Genomic DNA, 20537 nt, shown 5'->3' with positions numbered 1-20537 from the left:
CATGTCCTTTTCATAAGGAAATTAGGTGTTGCGCATTAAATAAAAACAAAGGTAGGTGAACACTTGTTTCCTCTCCCCGTGTGTACGGTGGAACGACCCACATGTTTTCCACTGCTGTGTTTTGAGAGTTGGCTGAAGGGTGTAACAAAAGTGTGAGCGTGAGAGCTTCTTAATGAGAGTGCTCGTGTGGGACTCGCACTTTTCTAACAAATGTTAAGCGCTCTTTTATTGAATCTGATGTGTGGTAATAAATCAGGATACACAGAGCGACCCAGAGGAGGAGGAGGAGGAGGAGGAGGAGGAGGAGGAGGAGGAGGAGGAAGAGTGAATGATGGGAGAAATATGAAGGAGGAAGGTTATGAATCACCCACTATTGCTTTTCTCTCATTTTTCTTTCTGAGTGCGTTACATGAGTTGAGAAATTTGCATGTGGCTCACTGCGGAGCGGATCGTGTCGGCTGCTCGCTCTTCTCTCTTTTTGTCATTTTCTCTGTCAGTTTCTCTGTCACCCTTCACCTCTCTGAATCCTAATGAGACTGTTTTTATTTCTGAAACCATTTGAGATGAGCAGCCAACCGTGCGTGATCATCCACGCCGAAGCTTTGCCTTCAAAACAAAGTTATTGTGCCCAAAGCGACGAAGTGATAATATGCCAAAAGTAATGCACAAACATTTTCCTTCCTTCCTTATTGTATTTTTGCTTGATTAAAAATGTATACGTATCTGTAACATACACCCAAGTCACGTTACATTACACGTCATTACACATCCAAGCCTTCTAACATCCACCTAGTCTGAAATCACCCACATCTATATCACAAATCTATATGAACTCATTGTGGAGTATTTAGTTTACCTTGCTTTGGAATAGTGTAGATGGTGTATGGCCATGGATTTACCCCTTGTTACCTCTCCCTACTTGGACTAAAATAATGATTATTAGACCACTATCTGGACTTTTTTTTTTGCATTTTTCGCAATTTTCCCAATCTAGTAATATCTAATTACCCGATTGCATTATGCTTTCTCTCTACTGATTTTGATCTCCACCTTGATTGAGGAGAGCAAGAGTGGCCCACGTCCCCTCCGACACGTTCAGCAGCCGACTGCATGTTTTCAGCTGCACGAAGCGAGTTTATATGCGGATCAGCTTTGTGTACGGAGAGCCACATCCTGATCAACGCGTTATTCCTCGACTCTGTGCAGGTGGCATCAACCAGCCAGCAGAGGTCGTAGTTGCCTCAGTTATGAGGTCCCTATCCGGCTCCTCACCCTGTATGAACAACAGCGAATCGTGGTTCAGTTATCAGGTCCCTATCCGGCTCCCCACCCTGTATGAGCAACAGCCAATCGTTCAGTTATGAGGTCCCTGTCCGGCTCCCCACCCTGTATGAACAACAGCCAATCGTTGTTCATGTAGTTGCCCAGCTTTTTCACCCAGTTTCGAACCGATGAGTTCGAAACGTCAGCTCTGGTGTGCTAGCATGTTTTACCGCTGCGCCACCTGACTATTGTCTAGACTTTAATTATTATTCTGCATTATTATCTTGCACTTGTGGAACCCGAAATGAAACCTCAACCTGCACAGCTTCCATCATTTCAACTTAGATTATTAAAGACTTTTCAGTGTAACTATTAATCAGCCTAGTTTTACTGCCTTCAATATAAAGTACACGAGTGAAGTACATTAAACTCTGACCTTGTGCAGGAGAAGTGATCTGTCTGTATGTAATTCAGTAAGCACAAATAACAAATGGTTGACATTGACGATAATCAAGTGAGTCTTTTCACTGTGCACCAGCCTCTATGCCCATTTTCCTGCTTTTTGGTCTTAATTTACATTTTCGGCATTTAGAAGATGCTTTTATCCAAGGCAACTTACAGTACTGTGACACTATATTAGTCACAACAGGGGCCCAGCAGTGGCAACTTGGCAGTGATGGGGCTTGAACCAGGTGCTGGAGCCTATCCCAGCTTTTCAATGGGCGCAGGGCACACAGTAACACCCTGGATGGGGCACCAGTCCATCACAGGGCAGACACACATACACATACACACACACACACACACACCCATTCACCTATAGGGCAATTTAGTTTCTCCAATTAACCTGACTGCATGTTTTTGGACTGTGGGAGGGAACCGGAGCTCCTGGAAGAAAACCCACGCAGACACGGGGAGAACATGCAAACTCCGCACAGAAAGGTCCCGGACCGCCCCGTCTGGGGATCGAACCCAGGACCTTCTTGCTGTGAGGCGACAGTGCTACCCACCGAGTCACCGTGCCACCCCTATACAAGAACAGCAACAATAAAAAAAAAATGCATTGTTTATTTTTATTATTTCTTTAATTTAGGATTTACCAGAATATAAATATTTTTCAATAAAAATAATGTGAAATATATTAGTATGTGTTTGTGAAGCACTCAGCAGTGTGATTGTGTGAATGTATACGTTACTGAATTAAAGTTTTATAAAAGTAAGTTATTATTCCTGGAGGAACTCTGGTTTGGTTTGTTGTGCAATATAAATACTCCATCACTTTCAAACGGCACGGGCTGCAGTCACAAGACGTGCGCTAACTGCATGATTGGATTTTATTAGCCAAACAATCTACCGTTTTGCCGTTTCAGTAGTGATCGGGCCCCCGGAGATCAGGTTCGGATCTGCATCGCCTTGCAGGAAATGAGGAGATAATTGGTGCTGGGTTGTGACTGAGAGCCAGATTGCTTTTGAGAAGGTGTTTGATCATGGCCCTCGTTTCCAGTCGACTTCTAATGAGTTTGTGCTGGAAGTCGAGTGCAGATGCGGCAGCGTAATAAAAGTGAGTGCAGGATGGTTTGAATCAACAGATATGAGAGAGCCGCAATATGAGATTATCACAGGTGTGCTTTTATATCCTATCGGCTGGGGCAGCGAAGTATTAGTCCAGAGTTAGTGTAGTCGTTTAAAGAGCATTTATCGTTCAGGCTTCATCAGCACAAATTTGTCATGAGTTGGTGTTATTTCTTCATTTATTTTCTGTCTGGTCTGAGTCTGGAAGTGAATCCTGACAGCGATGTTTTAATGGAACTGCTGTGATTTGGGCATTTAAGTAGTTTATAAAACATATTTTACAATGACACCATCTTTCCATATTTAAACACTTTTTTTTGCATTTTTCCCAATTTTTTCCTCCCGATCTAGCCGTATCCAATTATCCCAAAATGTGCATCTTTTCACCTGCACGAAGCGAGTTCATATGTGGATCAGCTTTGTGTACGGAGAGACACACCCTATTATTCCTCGACTCGACATCAGAGGTTGTAATTGCATCAGTTATGAGTTCCTTATCCGGCTCCCACCCTGTTTGAACAACAGTCAATCGTTGTTCATGTAGCCGCCCAGCCCAGTCGGATAGCAGAGCTGAGTTTCGAACCGACGAGTTCAAAATGCCAGCTCTGGTGTGTTAGCATGTTTTACTGCTGCGCCACCTGAGTGGCTCCCATATTTAAACACTTTTAAAATAAACACTCTGGTACCAAAAGTATATAGACAACAGACCATGATGTTGTTGGATTTGAGTTCCAAAAGCATGTAATTGATATGGATTTACCTCCCTTTCACTTCTAGCTTCTTTAGCAGTCTCCACTGTTCTGGGAGGGCTTTCAATAAGGTTTTAAAGTGTGTATGTGAGAATCTGTGCCCATTAATTCAGAAGAGCCTTTGTGAGGTCAGGAAATTGTAAGAAGGCCTGGTTCACAATTAACACTTTATTTTATCCCAGTGGTGTTCAGTGGGCAATATGGAATTAATAGGGGTGTAGGAAAGTGTAAACCACTGCTGACCATATATCATCCATGCTCATCTGACATTTGCCAATAAAGAAAAAAAAAACAAATAAAAAATCCTAGATGACCTCTGAAACTTAACACGACAAATCAAATGTTGTAGAACACTCCTGCTTTCTCGTTTTTACCTACATTTAGGCAAATTTATGTCTCAGTTAACTCTAATTAATCAGTTAGAGATAAAAAAAAAAATCATTCACAGTCATGCTTTACCACCACTTTAACCTAGTCAGGGTCACGGTGGGTCCAGCTTCCCCAGAATCACTGAGCATAATGCAGTAACACACCCAGGACAAGACTCTCCTCCACAAAGACATAGCCAATCATGCCTGTATATACACGCCTGACCAGCCATTAGCACTGCTGGGAATTTGAACCCTGGATCCCAGCGGTAGTGGGTTAGCGTAATGTACTGCTGTATCACCCAAGCGACCCACAACCTTTTTGTTTAACAAAATACCATCTTTTTAATCGTTTTTGACTAATCAAAGGATCTCTTTTGTAGATATAACGGCTCACTCAGAAAGTTCGTCCCAACAGTGTTGCATAAGTTTCCATAAATGTTTTGCTTTGACTTCACCCTTCTGTCTAGTTCATTCCAGACCAGACCAGTGTGGGTTAATTCTGGAGACTGGAAACCCTGTCAACTAAATCACAGCTTTTTGGACAACAGGGGTTATTTTTTACATAGCAAAAAGCAAGGCTGTAGTTGGAACATTATATAAACAGTTAAGCATGATCATAATAATGTGGTGATGTTGTGGTTTTGCTGCACCTAGACCTGGACAGCTTACTATTTTCAACTGGCCTAGGCAAAGTCCTGTCTTTTGGACTCATTTTATATTAATCAGTTCTTCATCTTTCATCCATTAATGACCGGATCAGTTAAAGGAATGCTGCCCCTTCCCCCCTTTTATAATGCCCATCCTTTCCCTACTTTATAATGTCCATTATAATGAGTCGTCATTGTTCCCCGGCGCTCACTAACCCGTGCCTCTCAGATTGGCAGCGTGATGATGAATTTATATGGATGTTTATAAATGACAGGGACGGCTGTGTGTAATTGATTTATTAGGGTTTGGCCTGACTAAAGCTGGAGGAGAGAACGCACACAGTCGTCTGTGAAACCCCAACGACCGCCTGGAGAGCTTTTAGCGGCCCTTTTGTGTGCCTGCTGCCTGTTTGTTCGTGTCCTAATGAGATGTATGGACAGAACGCTCAGTGTGGCATCTCTGAGTTATGGGCAAGGTCCTGTTTTTAAGACCGCTGACCACAAGGTTTATGAGTCACGAGGCTCCCTGTTTATGGATGCTGGAAATTCTAACGCTGGCCGTCCTGGCACAACGAACCACAAAAATCACATCACTACATGTACATTGGGAGTCATTTGGTAAGTCTGTGGCTCAACTGGGGGACGTTTTTCAACCACCCTATTGGTCTGGCCATTTGAAATTAGATTGCAGTCCCCATGTACTGATCTAGGCGATGATAACATCTTAGGGGCTTCTGTTGCAACTTGCCAACACTGTGATGCTTTTGTGTAGACTGCTTATTTGATTCTGACCATCAGAACAAGCAATTTTAATTAATGTAGTTTGATTTGTTGGAGGTATTGTATTAGTTACTTACCTATACACACCCCACAAACAGCTTGGACAATGGAGCCTAGATTCTCTGTCAAAGATTGAATCCTGTTCAATATGTAGAATTTCTGTTTTGTAAAATGAGCTTGTATTTTTTGGCTGATATACGTTCATGCAAAGCAATTAAAGGACCAGAAGATTTCCAGTTAATGCTGCCCTTAATATTCTGGATTCTCTCTCAGTTGACAACTGAAATTTAGATTTGAACAGCTGCTGCATTTGTTGAATAGTGGTTGGTTTATAAGATATGGGAGGCACCTTGAGGAGCCACCTGAAGGAGCCACTTGGGTGGCGCACCGGTCTCAAGTCGGGTGTCCAAGAGACGTAAATGGCCATGCTTGTTACCTTTGCTGGCGGACTGAAGTGTCTGCAAGACTGTTGGACGATTAACAGGGTTTTGAAGAGGACGCATGCTAGTCTGTGGCTCTCCTTGGCCAGTATGGGGGTGGTGCATGCAGCAAGGGAATTGCTATATAGGAAACTTGAAATGATTTGATTGGGATTAAAACCAATGTGCAGAGGAAATATTAAATATTAAAAATAGGACAGGGGTAGCTCAGTGGTTAAAGTACAGGACCAGTAATGGAAGGTCACTGGTTCAAGACCCACATCTGCCAGGTTGCCACTGTTGGGCCCTTGAGTAAAGCCTTTAACCCTCAATTGCTTGCAGTTTATACAGACTCAGTTGTAGGTCACTTTGGATAAAGGCATCTGCTAAATGCTGAAAATGTAAATTAATGAAATGAAGAAATATATGTAGCACTACATAAAAAAATGGGAGACCTTGACTTGTATGATCCTCCCCATGCTGACAGCGGTGTGTCTGAATGTTTTCGGTGGTAGATCACTCACCTGTCATTCACTCTCCATTCCAGGCGTGATGAACGTTTGTGCATTGAACAATTATTTCATGACGTGCTTCTACAGAGGGAAAGAAAAAAGAATGACTGACAGCGATAGAAGGCTCCGTTACCACACACACACACACACACACACACACACACAGCTTTACCCTCTGCTTTGGTTTCTGTATGTGGTGCTGGTGTTTACGCTCTAGTATATTCAGCACTACAGGAGAAATGTTTATCATCCTTCTCTATGACAGAAGTGGCTCTCTGTCACACTTACACCAGGAGCAAACAAAACATTCTGGACATAAACAACGTGTACCCATTTTTGGTTTTGGGGTAGCACTTAAGTCTAAAATAAGTCTGTCATGAATGTACATGGTGTTCAGGTCAAAACATGCTGCTCCCTGTGCTTTTGGTGCATTTCCATAGTGGCCATGATTAGCAAATGAGAATAAAACCACGTTCGATTCTTATATCAGGTATATAACTATTTATTTGCTCTTCTGAAATTTTACATGGGAAACATCGGGTGTGTCTGTTTTTTTAGTGAATTCTGTAGAGGCCTGATAATTTTACTTCCCAAAGAATCTGTATTTAAGTTTTCTCAAAAGTGTTTTACTGCTTTGTGGCTGTGTAGTCTGTGTAGTCTGTGACAATGACAGATTGGTAAAAATAATAGAGATGACAAGTGTGTGTGAGGGGGATTAGCAGGGGTGTCTCTTAAGTCCTCTCTCATTCTAAGCCTGTTTATTCTTGACAATTCGAATGGATCTAATTTGATTGAAACTGAGTAATGTAGGTTTATCTGATTTGCTGATAAAGACAGAGAGAAATGGGGACAACCTGTAGCTGTTTCTTTTCTCTTCATGTATCTGGGAGGATGTTTTAAATGGCTGATCGTGGCACTCGGTAGGCAGGATAGCATCCCTGAGGCATCAACACACTGTCGCATCTAAATGAGCTTCTGACTCATATGCTGCAACTGCAGTGCTTATTACCGGAGTGATGGGTGTGTGTTCGTCTGTACGTGTGTGTGTGTGTGTGTGTGTGTGTGTTGGTTTTATCTATTGTCTTCAGTTTTTTATTGTGTGTGAAAGGTACTTGACCCACACTTGAGAATGACCACTTCAGGTGTTGTGTGAGGTGTAAAGGGTTCTCAGCTTTATTTTAAACTATAGTCTGTGTCTGTGTTTATTTTTGGGTATGAATTAATTTATATGGTCTCTTGTTTTTCTTTTCTACCTGCTTGGTTAATTCATGAGCTTTTGAGTCTGAATTACTTTTCAATGTTCATAAAAGAGAAAATAATATTTATTATTTTACCTTTTTTTTATTTGGTTGACACTTTTTCAAAGTGATTTTAATTGTTCATATATAAATGTGATAAATTTTACTTGGTATTGTCCTAGCTTTAAACATTTTTTACTTTGATTGACAGTACCCTGCACCAGTTAATTGCTGAGTGCACATATTTATTTAATTACTATGTTTATGTTTAATATATTATTATGTATTTATGTAAAAAACATGGAAAAGTTCTTCAAAAGTTTCTTCAAAAAACTGTAAAGCATTTTCTTAAATGGTTTGATAATCTCTACACCCAGTATTGACCATCATCGTCACAGTTTTGATCTTTAAGCTCCATATATAAACTGCACACTTTAATGTATAACTCACTCTGGTCCTGCTTAAGGTTAGGATGATGATAATCTAGGGCAGAGGAAATGCATTAGTCATATAAACATATTCACGTCTACAGTAGAACAAAAAGCTGAAGTCAGATCACAGGTCAGCCATTGTATGGCACCCCTGGAGCTGAGAGGGCTAATCCAGAACCTTCCAGTTGGTAACCCACAACTCTACCCACTTGGCTACCACTATCTCAAAAAGGTACAGCTTTTAAACTGGCTGCCTTTCAAACCATACAACACTACACTACCACTATAGCACCAGTGTTAAAGTTACACACTATATAGCAAATTTGGGACACAGCCTTCATCACTTTGGGGTGCAGACAGAGAAGAATTTGTAACATCAGACACTGATGTTGGATAAAAAGGCCTCGCAATTAACGTTCCAAAAGATCTCAAAGGTGTTTAGTGTGGTTGAGGTCAAGGGTCTGTGCAGGCCACTGAAGTTCTTTCAAAGCAGAAAGCAAAGTACAGGAACAGGATGTTCCTCAAACTGCCACAAACGTGAAAGCATATCATTTATTTGTGTTCATTCATATTATACAACTGGTGGCAAAAAGTGTGGCTGTAACACCTAAACAAAAAAATAAGGAATGGTGGCCGCATACTTTTGGTCCGATAATGTATCTGCTACACCAGCAGTTTGATCTGATCTCTTTATTTTTCATTTGCATTTTGATCTAGGGCTTTTATCTTATTAAAATGTGTCTACTGATTCGTTCATTCATTCCTTCTCGCTTCTTCTCTACAGAGCACGAAAGAAGACCAAGCCACTGAACCTGAAGATCAACAGCAGTGTAGCAGGAAGCTGTGAGAACCTGCCAACCCAGCGGTCTCCTCTGCACTCAGATCACTCGCTGCGCTCCTTTTTCTTTCCGAGCCTCGTACCTTCCACGCCGCCCGTGCATGCAGAGACGCCCTCTGCCAGTATGTACCCTCCGCTTTTTAAATGTCTTCAGATTCACGCCACCTGCGGCTATGTAACATGCTTTATATCGAATACCGGCGATGCTTGATGTATAGGAAGAAACCTACTGAGCTAAAAATTCTCCAAAGTGTTTCATATCAAAATGATCAATGTAAAAACTTTTAATAAGTAAAATTAGCCAGTAAAAACTAAACATAGCTCAGTTAAAAATGTACATATATTTGCAAGGGACATGAATGTGATGATAGTCTGAAGATAATGATGGTTTTGCATCTGGTCTTTTTCTATGAGTGGATAATTTTTTCACTCCATTTTCATCAATCGCTTTACACCAATCAGCCATAACATTAAAACCATCTCCTTGTTTCTTCACTCACTGTCCATTTTATCAGCTCCACTTACCATATAGAAGCACTTTGTAGTTCTACAATTACTGACTGTAGTCCATCTGTTTCTCTGCATGCTTTGTTAGCCCCCTTTCACCCTGTTCTTCAATGGTCAGGACCCCCACAGGACCCCCACAGAGCAGGTATTATTTAGGTGGTGGATCATTCTCAGCACTGCAGTGACACTGACATGGTGGTGGTGTGTTAGTGTGTGTTGTGCTGGTATGAGTGGATCAGACACAGCAGCGCTGATGGAGTTTTTAAACACCTCACTGTCACTGCTGGACTGAGAATAGTCCACCAACCAAAAATATCCAGCCAGTGTCCTGTGACCACTGATAAAGGTCTAGAAGATGACCAACTCAAACAGCAGCAATAGATGAGCGATCGTCTCTGACTTTACATCTACAAGGTGGACCAACTAGGTAGGAGTGTCTAATAGAGTGGACAGTGAGTGGACACGGTATTTAAAAACTCCAGCAGCACTGCTGTGTCTGATCCACTCATACCAGCACAACACACACTATCACACCACCACCATGTCAGTGTCACTGCAGTGCTGAGAATGATTCACCACCTAAATAATACCTGCTCTGTGGTGGTCCTGTGGGGGTCCTGACCATTGAAGAACAGGGTGAAAGCAGGTTAAAAGATATGTAGAGAAACAGATGGACTACAGTCAGTAATTGTAGAACTACAAAGTGCTTCTATATGGTAAGTGGAGCTGATAAAATGGACAGTGAGTGTAGAAACAAGGAGGTGGATTTAATGTTATGGCTGATCAGTGTATACTGGTCAGGACCATGACAGAAAGGCAAGAAATAACTCAGATAGGGCTTAGTCTATCATTAAAATTTGAGCCATGGCTTCTAATTCCTTGTTGGTGAATATGATTGATTTGTGAGGTCCGGCACTAATGTTTGATGAGGCGCCTGGCTTGCAATCATACGATTCATTTCCATTTGGATTGGTATCAATACTCTGAGCAGGATGCTGAGGTTTGACCCAAACTGTATCAGGTAAAACCTCTATCAGGATCTCACTTTGTTCTCACTTAGCATGGGGTACAAGCAATGACCATCCCAAAAGTTAAAACACATCCATCTGTCAGCAATGATTGGGGCTGAAATGCCTAAAATACCTTTTGCTATGTAGTGTTTGCATCCTGTCCATTCATTACACAGCTCCCTTATTCAGGGGGCCAAATGATGGGTCACAGCACACATCCCATAATTTCTGGCTGCAGCGTTAAGCGCATAATGTTCAGGCTGACGTCTACAGCATCATCGGTCCCTCAGGACGAGTTGTCGGAGTAATAATGTGACAGCGGAGGTGAAGGGGATTATCAGACTGGTTGTGGACTGGCGTCGTTCTGCAGATAGATGAGAACGTTTGGCGCTGCTGCTGCTTCCAGAGTTTTGACTGATTATGTCTCAGTGTCCCTTTGGCACTTTTAGAGACGCTCTGCATCCAAATCACTGGATTTTGGGTCTGCTGTAGGTAGGCAGATGTGTGTTATAGAGCTGATTCCAGCTATGTGATGCATACACACACACACACACACACACATTGTATTTGCCAGTTTATTTATATTGTAGCATATTTGTTGAAATGTTTACCAATTTTAGTAACACTTGCAGTTGCATCACTTTTAATTTACACATATTAAGAACATTTTTATTAAAAGTTATTAAACTTTTTATTTATTGTTTGTTGGTTATACCAGCGCTTCATCCTGGTCAGGGTTGCGGTGGGCCCTATTCATCAGGCAAAAGGCAGGAAACACCCAGACAGGTCACCAGTTCATCACAGTGAAGACACACACACACTCACACACACACTTAGGGTAATTTTAGTAGCTCCAGTTAAACTAACTGCATGTCTTTGGACTGTGGGAGGAAACCCTTAACTCTTAATGTTTAAGAGTTTGAAACAATGGGTAGAATTGGCACTTATTTATCTTGGTGTTTTTAGGGTTTGCTCATTGGTGTAGCACAGAAAAGAAGGTTTATGGGTGTTGTCACTTTAACACATACAGTAATTTAGAAAGTATTCAACTTATATAATTGCCATGTTAACCATCAGGCTACACTTAATCCTCTAGACTAGGAAACCTCTTTAGTCTCTAACTGTACACCTCCAACCAGTGCTAAAAGGGTATGTGTTCCTAATAAAAAAGGCCACTATTTTTGGACAGTACTTTAAAATTCCAACAACCCTGCTTTACCTGATACGCTCATATCAGTACAACACACAGTAACATGGAAATAACAATGCAGTGCTACCCAAACATCGTCTGGTCCTGTGGTGGTCCTTTTTGATTGACAAATGGGGTACAAGGGGAATGACATTTACATTTTCAGCATTTAGCGGACGCTTTTATCCAAAGCGACTTACAGTACTGTGAAAGTAATGTCTGAACAATTGAGGGTTAATGACTATGCTCAAGGGTCCAACAGTGGCAACCTGGCTGTAGTGGGGCTTGAACCAGCGACCTTTTGATTTCTAGTCCTTAACCTTATCCGCTAGGCTACAGCTGCCCTTTTGAATGACAAAGTGCAAATTCACAGATGGACAAGAGTGAGTAATTGACTGCCCACAAAGGTGTAGAATATAAAGTAATGAACGAAAGATTGTAGTGAATGTATGTAGCAGATTGCTGTACCTAATAAAGTGGTCAGTGAGTGTACGTAGATTTTACACCCAGCATGAACTTAAGAAATGAGTTTAGTTTGTCAAAGGCTTTTTTTTTGTCATGTCATGTTCTGACCAACTGAAATTTGGATCATCTTAAAAACAAAAGAACCCTAGAAACAGAAATGGTGCCAGTTGAGTTCCGAATCTAATCAGACCAAGTCAAGCATGTAATTGGTAAAACCAATTTATAATATAAGGGACCTTTTTCCTAATTTTTCTCTGCACTAATTGTGTATTGTTCCTTTGGGGGTTGGTATACCCATGCGGAGATCAGCGTCATATTCAGCTTGCTGGTTATAATGGCATTAATGATTTCCGCATCAAACGAATTCCACCAGAAGTCGGTCCAGAGCTTGTTTTTGTGAAAGGCAGTGATTGAGATGAATTGATGATAAGCGGCTCGCCCTTGAGGCGGATGAGTAATCTTATTGGGCTGGAGCAGCATCCGCAGCAGCATTAAATGAGATCAGAGCCCATCCCTGGAGCCCCGTGTTGGGATGCTGTGGCATTAACCAGGCCTTCGGAGTGCCGTCGAGCCTCTCATCAATTCTGCAGCGAAGAGACGATATCAGATTATTTAAACAAGGCTTTGTGCTGCTGAGTGCAGATCCAAACCCACAATTCTGAATCCAAACTATAACTTTAACTTTAATACTATACATACACTGATCAGCCATAACATTAAAACCACCTCCTTGTTTCTACACGCACTGTCCATATTATCAGCTCCACTTACCATATAGAAGCACTTTGTAGTTCTACAATTACTGACTGTGGTCCATCTGTTTCTCTGCATACTTTGTTAGCCCCACTTCATGCTGTTCTTCAATGTTCAGGACCCCCACAGGTCCACTACAGAGCAGGTATTATTTAGGTGGTGGATCATTCTCAGCACTGCAGTGACACTGACATGGTGGTGGTGTGTTAGTGTGTGTTGTGCTGGTAAGTTAATGGAGTTTTTAAACACCTCACTGTCACTGCTGGACTGAGAATAGTCCACCAACCAAAAATATCCAGCCAACAGCGCCCCATGGGCAGCGTCCTGTGACCACTGATGAAGGTCTAGAAGATGACCAACTCAAACAGCAGCAAAAGATGAGCGATCGTCTCTGACTTTACATCTACAAGGTAGACCAACTAGGTAGGAGTGTCTAATAGAGTGGACAGTGAGTGGACACGGTATTTAAAAACTCCAGCAGCGCTGCTGTGTCTGATCCAATATGCAATATGAGGTGTCCTGGCAATCATACACAATTACGTTAGTGTAAGAGACGTTTCTTTGGTGTAGTGTGCCGACAATGTCTGATGTGTGTGTTTATGTATTGAGTAAATTTTGTTCTTTTGGGGATTTCATAATCAATGGAAAATGGGCTTCTCTACACACGTGATCATCTCTCTGTAATCTGTGCTGCGCCTCAAAAGAACAAACCAGTAAAGTATTATGCCCCTGATAGTCCTATGATTTTTAAATGAATGAGGTTTGTGAAATTAGGCACATTTTCCTGTGACTTTAGTAGGGCCCTACTTATGATTGAATCTAGTTAGCGACTTCTCTGTGAACGTATAAATAGGGCTAGTTTGACTACCCAGTCAAACCTTCGTACCAAGGTCTCGTACCAAGGTTGTAAGAAATTACATTTTATAAAGTATAGAATTGAACACGTGTAAAACTAAAGGCAAACGTTTAAATACATTTCTAAGGAGTTTTTATTTAATTACACGCTTGGATAACAATAATTTCTGCAGTTGTTTGGACTACCTGTTAGTAAAGGGTGTGGCTAAAACGTCCTGTTTTAGAGACATACCTACCCGCATGGTACAGCTTGTAGGTTGTAATTACTGAATTCTTTTGTCATATAGTCTTGGTATTTTTAATGCACAATCCTTTTCACTTCCTCAGTAAGTGGTGGTTCTGGGCCGGGCCATTTCCACCGATGGGCAGGGTAAAGTCTAGCTGAGAAATTGTGCAAAGCAACAGACAAATTGCACCCTTATGGTAGGTGTACCTAATAAAGTGTCCAATTAGTTTTAATAAGATAGAACGTAGGTGAGTTTTGGATAGAAAAAGGCCAAATGAGGCTAGATTGGTAAATGCAGTTGTAAGTCTTAATTAATTATTGTTGACATTTAACGTTTGTTCTTCTTTTCATTATTCTGGGTCGTAATGGGTTGTCATAGAAACAAGCGTAGTGAGATATTGGTTATATTAGTGTGTGTAAGAGCAAAAACTGCATTTTATTCTCATCCTGTCTGAATAATGATCTCAGTGGGATGGAGAGCATTGCTGCCTGATCGTCACGGAGCAGTGGTGGCTCAGCGGTTGAGGCTCTAAACTGGCCTGAACTCACAATTATTGAGTAAATGATTACGGTCCAGCCCTGAGAAGGTCAGTAATGAGAACAGGAAAGCGGTGGGTGTAATGTAAAATTCTGAACAGACAGACTGCAGCATTTTTTCAGTTTATTATGAAATCCCACATGGAATCAGAAACCTCAGGAACAGCCCTGTTTTACTGTGTTGTGTCCAAGTTCTTGCATTAAACCGCTTCTTAGCATTCGTGTTCAAATCTACCTTGTGATGGCACAACCTGGCACTTATCCATTAACCAGGCAGATGTGATGTGACATGAAGATAGATTCAAGAGTTATATACCGGGGTAAGGCAAAACTGTGTTAACACTAATGGATCTTTTCCCTGCGAAATGTGTGTCCGGGCTTTAAATGGTACTGTTGCTCGCTGGTTTTTGTGTGTTGAACATGATGGTGAACAGGTTAAGACTGTCCTGTAAATCATCTTACACATATGAAGTATGTTTTGTAAATAAATGGTTTCCACCATTTAAGTGTTAACATACTTTTGACTCACCCTGCATATATAAATATAACCGAATACAAAACTATAAAATTAAGAACTAATCCAACTTTTACATTCAACATAATGCAAAGTTGAGATGCAGAGTTCATGTACAAAAATTAACAAAAAAAAACAACTGTTGTAATAATAACTAAATGTTATGCAAAGCAGCGTCATAATACGGGTGTAGTTATTATTGGGTGTAAAATGAAAAGAATAAATAACTGTTGTGCGAAGAAGGAAGAAGCAGCAGTCATTATAGAGGTGCTATAGTGCAGGCAGGGTATTGTGCAAACATGCAAATAGTATTAATGTAAAAGACAGAAACCACAATGAGTTCAGTTAGGTGGATAGAAAACAGGAACAGATGAAGAGGGAACCCCCCCACCCCCCCCACCACCATCTTAGAGCAAACATGTTTTCTAAAGTAATCATTCCCCTTATTTAATAATTTACCTGATCAAGGTAACAAACCTGATATTTTTAGCAGTCTGTCACTGACTGCCTGAATTGTTATCTGAGATCCAGTATTGCCTTTAAGTCTGGTAATGTGTGATGCTGACTTATCCAAAACCACAATTTAAAGATGTTGGTGTAAAGGAACTCCAGGAGTCTGAACAAAGTCCTAACCTGAACTCCAGTGAGCTCCTTTATGGATAGAATTTCAAGGTCAACATCATAATGTCTGACTTCAGAAATGCTTCACAACAAAGTTTCACAGACAAGTAGGTGTGTTTTTGATATACATCAAGGTCTGTTTCATCAGCCCTGTCTTTGTTATTTAGTGGTTTGTGTTAATTTGCTTAATTGCCTTTGCTTCACTGTCTTCAGGCTCTTTACAATAAACAAATGAGCTGTAATTGGTCGGGGACTTGCTGTCTATTGAATAAATGTCTTTTTAAACTAACAGAGCTAGAGGACACAAACATGACTATTCCTTAACTGGCCTCTATTTAGTTATTATTGGGTTTTCCTCTCTGTTTGAGTGATGACGGAGGACTGCCGGTTATAATCATTTTCTCTAATTGTGGTGTGTTTATGCAGTGCAGTGATTTTTGAGTGTGAGAGAGAGACTAAGCTGATGTCTCTAAAAGGTTTTTTTTCCTGGTCTGTTTTATTAGAAATCGGAAAGTCAGGATTTAATGTATTGATGATTTTTAATTGATAAATAACAGCTTGAGTTCATTAAGAGGTGCAGAGCTGTACAAATGTATTTAATCTTTCCTCGTAGCACTTAATGTTATTAAGGATTTTAAACTAAGTAGTGCAAACTAGTAAAATCCTTGTTTAATTACAACCCCAAATAAAAGCCCAAAAATTTGGACAGACAGTTTAGCTCAAATCAGACAGCAATTATTTCTATAAAGTTCTTTTTGACCTGTATTTAATTTTAAATAGTTGTAATAGTTAAATAATGTATTGTTTTCTGTATAAAAACACTAAATTTAAATTTGATGGCTGCAACAAATTCCAAAAAGTTGGGACAGGGCATGTTTACCACTGTGTTACATCATGCTCCCTTTTAACAACATTCTGTAATAGTGGAATTGTGGAAACTGAAACCATCAGTTGTAGTAAAGTGAAAAAACTCCCAGTCTAGTCTAATGAAACATTTCAGCTGCTCACCGGTCCAAGATCTCCATTGGTCTACATTGCATTTTATAATGGGCAACACATTTCCAATAGCAGACAGATCTGGACAGCAGACAGGCCAGTCTAGCAGCGGCACTTTCTTCCGACAAAGCCACTCATTAGGAATTAGCATATATTAGATAGATTAACAGATACTTTTTTGATTTTAAAGGAAATTAATTAGAATGGACAACACATTTAATAGCAGACAGATCTGGGCTGCAGACAGGCTAGTCTAGCAGCTGCACTCTCTTCCTACAAAGCCACTTTATTGTAACACATGCAGAATGTGTGTTTCTGGTCATAATTTGTTCCTGTCACATTTTTAAAAGTGTGTTACAGGCATCAGATTAGGAATTAGCATATATTAGATAGATTAACAGATACTTTTTTGATTTTAAAGGAAAATTTAAAATGGGCTTTAAAAAAATTGTTTTGTCAAATTGTCTTGATTGTTTTAAATAGACGAGGCAATTCTGTTCCAAATGTTATTAAAAGATTGATTTTAATTATTGTTATTCTGTTTCTTTTTTTTCCAGACACCCTGTCTGTACCTCGCTGGTCTCCTCAGATCCCTCGCAGAGACCTGGGCAACTCTATTAAACACAGGTAACTTTCTGTCCAGCTGCCAAATTAAGCACACATTCATTATATGCTAATTACAAAATGCTGCAATTAGTGCATTTCATTTATTAGCACTGCGTTCCTAGTTACAGTGCAACTTCTACACGGCAGCTCATAGATCATTTTACTACCATGTGTTTATACTCTACTAAACCAACTGAACTGTTTAGAAGTTTCTCTGAATTGTTTTAGGCATTATACTCTACATGGACAAAGTATGTGGACACCTGACCATAAGCTTGTTGGACATCTCATTTCAAAAATTGGGCATTAATCTAGATATTCCATTCACACAACAGTCCACCCAAATTTTAATTATAACACCCTAGAATATTGGGAAGATTTCATGCCTATTCATTCAAAACAGCATTTCTGAGGTCAGACATTGACTCTAAAACTGACCAAAAGGCCTGGCTTGGAATTGACCACTGGAGTTTCTCCACAGGGCGACACGGTGGCTCGGTGGCTAGCACTGTCGCCTCACAGCAAGAAATTCCCTGGTTTGATCCCCAGGCGGGGGGTCCGGGTCCTTTCTATGTGGAGTTTGCATGTTCTCCCCGTGTCTGCATGGGTTTCCTGCGGGAGCTCCGGTTTCCTCCCACAGGCCAAAAACATGCAGTCAAGTTAATTGGAGACACTGAATTGTGTGTGTGTGTCTCTGCCCTGCGATGGACTGGCGCCCCGACCAGGGTGTTACTGTGTGCCTTGCGCCCATTGAAAAGCTGGGATAGGCCATCAGCCACCCCCCCACCCCCGCGACCCTGATTGGATAAGCGGTTAAGAGAGTGAGTGAGTGAGTGAGTGAGTGAGTGAGTGAGTTTCTCCACACCAAACTCATCAAACCATGGGGTTATTCAGTAAATTTTAGAGACCCGCTCAGTACAGGCTCTGATACCTCATGCTGGTCTGCAACCACAAAGAGGTTTAAATAGGGAACTAACAGGGACAAAGTCAAACTCAAAACAGGTTAAACAAATCAGTCATTAACAGAACTTAAAATAGGTGGGAAAACAAGACTGAGGGACTGAAAACAGGTGAAAACAGAACAATTAATCCATATAATTGATTTTATCTTCTCGGCAGCCATGGGTGTGTCTGAAACACATGAATTCAATAATTACCAGTGGTGTTCACATTCTTGTTGTACAGTATCAAAATGTAATGAATCATTTATAATTAAAATATTCTCAATAGTGTAATTAAAGCTAGCTTGTTCAATTAGACAACCTCTCTTGCTCTTTACTTTACTCTTGCTCTACTTTACTTTTTTGCTCTCTACTTCTTTAGTTTCAGAGGACGTTTGGGGCATTAAAGACACTTAAGCAAAACACATTCGGTAAATAAGCAGAATAAAAGATTTGAAGTTTAATTCGTCTGCGTATTATTATTATTTATATGCATACAAGTATTCCCAAAGGTAACAGAATTATTTTTATAAATATATGAATATTTGATTTGGTTGCATGGTAGTGCAGCAGGTATTTTAGAACTTATTTGGTTTGAATATTAGGATGTTTTGGTGCAACAACAGGACCTTTTATTGTAAGTGTATCAATACCTTAAGGTAAAAGGTACAGGCTTTATTAAGGGCAAAAACAGCTCATCATTTGCTCTATAATTGTACAATATAATTGTGCATTCGAGTGGTTAAAAATGTCAAACCAATTAAAACAAACGCGTGTCTGGCTGCATTATACGTCAGTGCATGGACTAAACCCTTATTCTCACAAATGCCATCAGTCTGGTAGAGAGAAAGAAAAAGTGGGTAAATCTGTGCTGGTTTACTACACACCTTGAGCTGGCTGTTGTTTTATATGACGCAGCAAATCCTCTTGTTTTGATTTAAAAAAGTTAAATATAGTTCCATCAGTTCATTACATTTGCTGTCCTTTTAATAAAACATCAGCAGGGTCAGTATTTTTATTTATACACGTGACTGAATAAATGTGGCATTTGTTATAGTAATTGTTTTTTGGATGCTCAACAGAGACGTTTACAGACTGTAGGATTGACTGTTTTCAGATAAATACATGCACTGTTTTCCCAGCTTTTTTAATTACAGTTGTTGCCTGTGGTTGTTCTGAATATAAATCTTTTTTTCTTCTTGCAAACATAAAAAAAATTCTTGAATCTTATAGATGAAGATAATAAAACTCTTGATGTAAAGATTGAGTGGTAATAGTTTTAAAAGGTGTCTCAGACAGGGTGAAGGAAGCCTCAGACAGATTTCAGCTGTTGGAACAGATTTAAGTGTTGAGATGGTGGATTGATCTGTCCTTGGCTTTTATGAGACGACTCAATCTTAATGGAGACATTTTCAATCCTGTCTGTCAGATTGGATTAGTCATATTCCAATAGTCGTCAGTGTTCACCACAGCGAGCTTCTGCAGAGCTACAGATCCTTCTCAATAGCTTTTTATTGCAGATAAAAAGAGAGCCAGAGCGCCAGTCTATATTTTAAACCTTTATAATGATAACCAGCTTTCTGCAGCCATATGGCCTTTGTTCTGCTGAATTAGCCAGGTACAGACCTGTCGCTGGAGGTTTAGCAGAAACCAAAAGTCGCTGAGTCACAATTAAATTACTCTACGCCGACGATTAGAGCAAGAGTGATTATCTTTGTGTAATAAATGGTTCTAAAAAGGCTATTGGGTAAATACGATTGGCGCTTTGACACATTCAGCTGCTTCAAGGACGAATCCTGGAAATTGCAGTCAAAAGGTCAAAGCAAGTCTTTTAACTGAGGCGCAGGATTGTGAATGGTGTGAGTTTTCTTTCTTTAGACTGAATCAGATGATGGTCTCTGTGTAAGCAGTTTTTTATGACACAAACCTTTCATGTTTGCCTTTTTCAGATTTTCCACCAAGTACTGGATGTCACAGACGTGTATCGTGTGTGGGAAAGGAATGTTATTCGGCCTAAAGTGCAAAACCTGCAAGTAAGTGTGAAGAATATTTCACTTTTAATAAATTCTGCTTATCCGTTTGATTGCAGTGAGGTGTTACAGTAGCAGTTTTGTTGGTTGGGCTTTGTAGGCAGAAAGCACAAAGCAAAGGAGAATTATTTACACCTACATTATATGAACAAACATATGCAGACACCTAACTACCAATCCATATAGTCTTTTGTAACTTTAACAAGCTCCTGTCTTGTGGAAAGGAAAACAAGAATTTTAGAAGTCAGAGGTCATGTGCTGATGTTGAATGAGAAATAGAATAGAATAGAATATTTACTGTCACTATACACAGGTACAATGAAATTTTGAATGGCATCTCCCCAACAGAGTAGCAACAGTAGAGAAATAAACAGTTGTAGTAAAATCACTAATTATTTACATTCTAAAAAATGAAAACATTTTTACACTAGTAAATTTACATTTGTAGCTTTAAATATTAAATACTT

At 40.2% G+C, this 20537-nt stretch overlaps 1 protein-coding gene across 1 annotated transcript in view; it reads left to right on the top strand.

Annotated features, from left to right (window-relative positions):
- Window positions 1-20537, top strand: part of ksr2 (kinase suppressor of ras 2) — an 82696-nt gene that overhangs the window by 34961 nt on the left and 27198 nt on the right. The window contains 3 exon segments of the mRNA XM_063018046.1: window positions 8767-8942; window positions 17051-17120; window positions 19990-20073. Coding sequence (XP_062874116.1) covers window positions 8767-8942; window positions 17051-17120; window positions 19990-20073 — 330 coding nt within the window.

This window comes from Trichomycterus rosablanca, chromosome 21, assembly GCF_030014385.1.
Source record: "Trichomycterus rosablanca isolate fTriRos1 chromosome 21, fTriRos1.hap1, whole genome shotgun sequence".
Classification (NCBI taxonomy): domain Eukaryota; kingdom Metazoa; phylum Chordata; class Actinopteri; order Siluriformes; family Trichomycteridae; genus Trichomycterus; species Trichomycterus rosablanca.
This window is presented reverse-complemented; position numbering and strand designations above follow the sequence as displayed.